Genomic DNA, 1,344 nt, shown 5'->3' on the forward strand with positions numbered 1-1,344 from the left:
AGCCGCGCGCGTCGACCTCCGCCTCGCCCAACAGCCGCGCGAGCTCGTCGAAGTCCCGCGCGCGCGCCGACGCCTGGGCCTCGTCGCCGAAGAGCCACTCGCCGAGCTCGGGCAGGACGCGCGCGCAGCGCGCGGCGCGCGCGCGGAGCGCGCCGGCGCCGCGCTCGACGACGCGGCCGTGCGCGGGCTTCTTCTGCTTGCCCGTCGGCGGCCGCTCGGGCCGCGCCGCGAAGAGCGCCGCGGGCAGCTCCGTCGCGGGCGGCGTCTCCGCCGGGGGCGCGCGGTGCTCTTGCTTGCTCTTGCGGCCGCGGCCGCCGCCGGGCCGCGGCCGCTTGCGGCCGCCGGCCGCCTTGGCCTCGAACTGGCGCTGCTGCCAGTCGACGCGCCGGAGGTCGACGTCCCGGAAGAAGCCGCGCAGCAGCGTCGACGGCTGGCGCGCCCGCGCGGGCCGCGGGCTCGACGGCGTGCTCTCGCCGTCGGGCCGCGTGCTCTCGCCGTCGTCGTCGCTCATGTTCGCCTCGAGAGCGACAGTCGCCAATGCCCGTCCGAACCTGCTGCCGAGTCCTGCAGCGCGCGCGCTCAGCGGCAGCAGTCGCGATTGATGGCGCGCACGAGTCGGGCCGCTTTGGATCGACTTTGATGGTGCCGTCGTTGCTGAACACAACACGATGGGCCAAGGGGATATAAATCTAGATGGGGTGGCAGGCGAAACGCGAGGTCCTCGTACTACTCGGGGCCGCCGCTAGCGTTTTCTTTCTTCTTCCACGCCGCAGCGCGCGGGCTGAGTGCAACGATGGCGGGTCGCGCGGCGCGGCGCGGCTGCGGAACCCTTCGACGGGGCGGGGCAGCGAATTTGGGCTGCTGAGATCATTGCGTTGGCTCGCGAGCGCGACGGTTGTTCGGCGGCGGGACGAGAGGGCGGCGGTGTGAGTCGAGTGTGCGATATTTTCTTGTCCTTAGAGGTTGGAGGCGCCCTATGGGTACCCGCGGGGGGCTCGAAACCTTCAGGACACACTTTTCCCACGATCTCAGAGCCTGCGCAGCCCCGGCGCCGACGGTGTCGCAACACAGTTTCTCGGGCAGCGTGCGGGCATTCGAGGTCGAGAACTTTTCGTGTCCTGAGATGCTCGAGCCCATCCATAGGTACCAACGAAGGGCTCTGCAGCGCCAGCAGACGGTCCACGACCATCATCATCGCGAACACGTCCAAGAGCTGCCCCAAAACCCCCTTCCTCGCGTGGCGCCAAACCGGACACGGTGCCCTCCAGCGCGCCTCGGTTTCCTTCCACCGGACCCGAACCGCCCGGACGCGTAAGTCTTGTCGCGGGCGCCTTCGCGGGGGAG

The 1,344-nt window shown here is 70.7% G+C and overlaps 1 protein-coding gene across 1 annotated transcript in view; it reads right to left on the reverse strand.

The window, feature by feature from the left end:
- Positions 1–16: 16 nt before the first annotated feature.
- The window catches only part of AURANDRAFT_68470 (hypothetical protein), a gene marked incomplete at both ends in the record, with an annotated part of 6,359 nt that continues 5,031 nt past the window's right edge, over positions 17–1,344 (reverse strand). The window contains one exon of the mRNA XM_009044164.1: positions 17–551. Within this exon, the coding sequence (XP_009042412.1) occupies positions 17–551 (535 nt within the window). The remainder of the gene's footprint in view (positions 552–1,344) is intronic.

Source organism: Aureococcus anophagefferens, assembly GCF_000186865.1.
Source record: "Aureococcus anophagefferens unplaced genomic scaffold AURANscaffold_160, whole genome shotgun sequence".
Classification (NCBI taxonomy): Eukaryota; class Pelagophyceae; order Pelagomonadales; family Pelagomonadaceae; genus Aureococcus; species Aureococcus anophagefferens.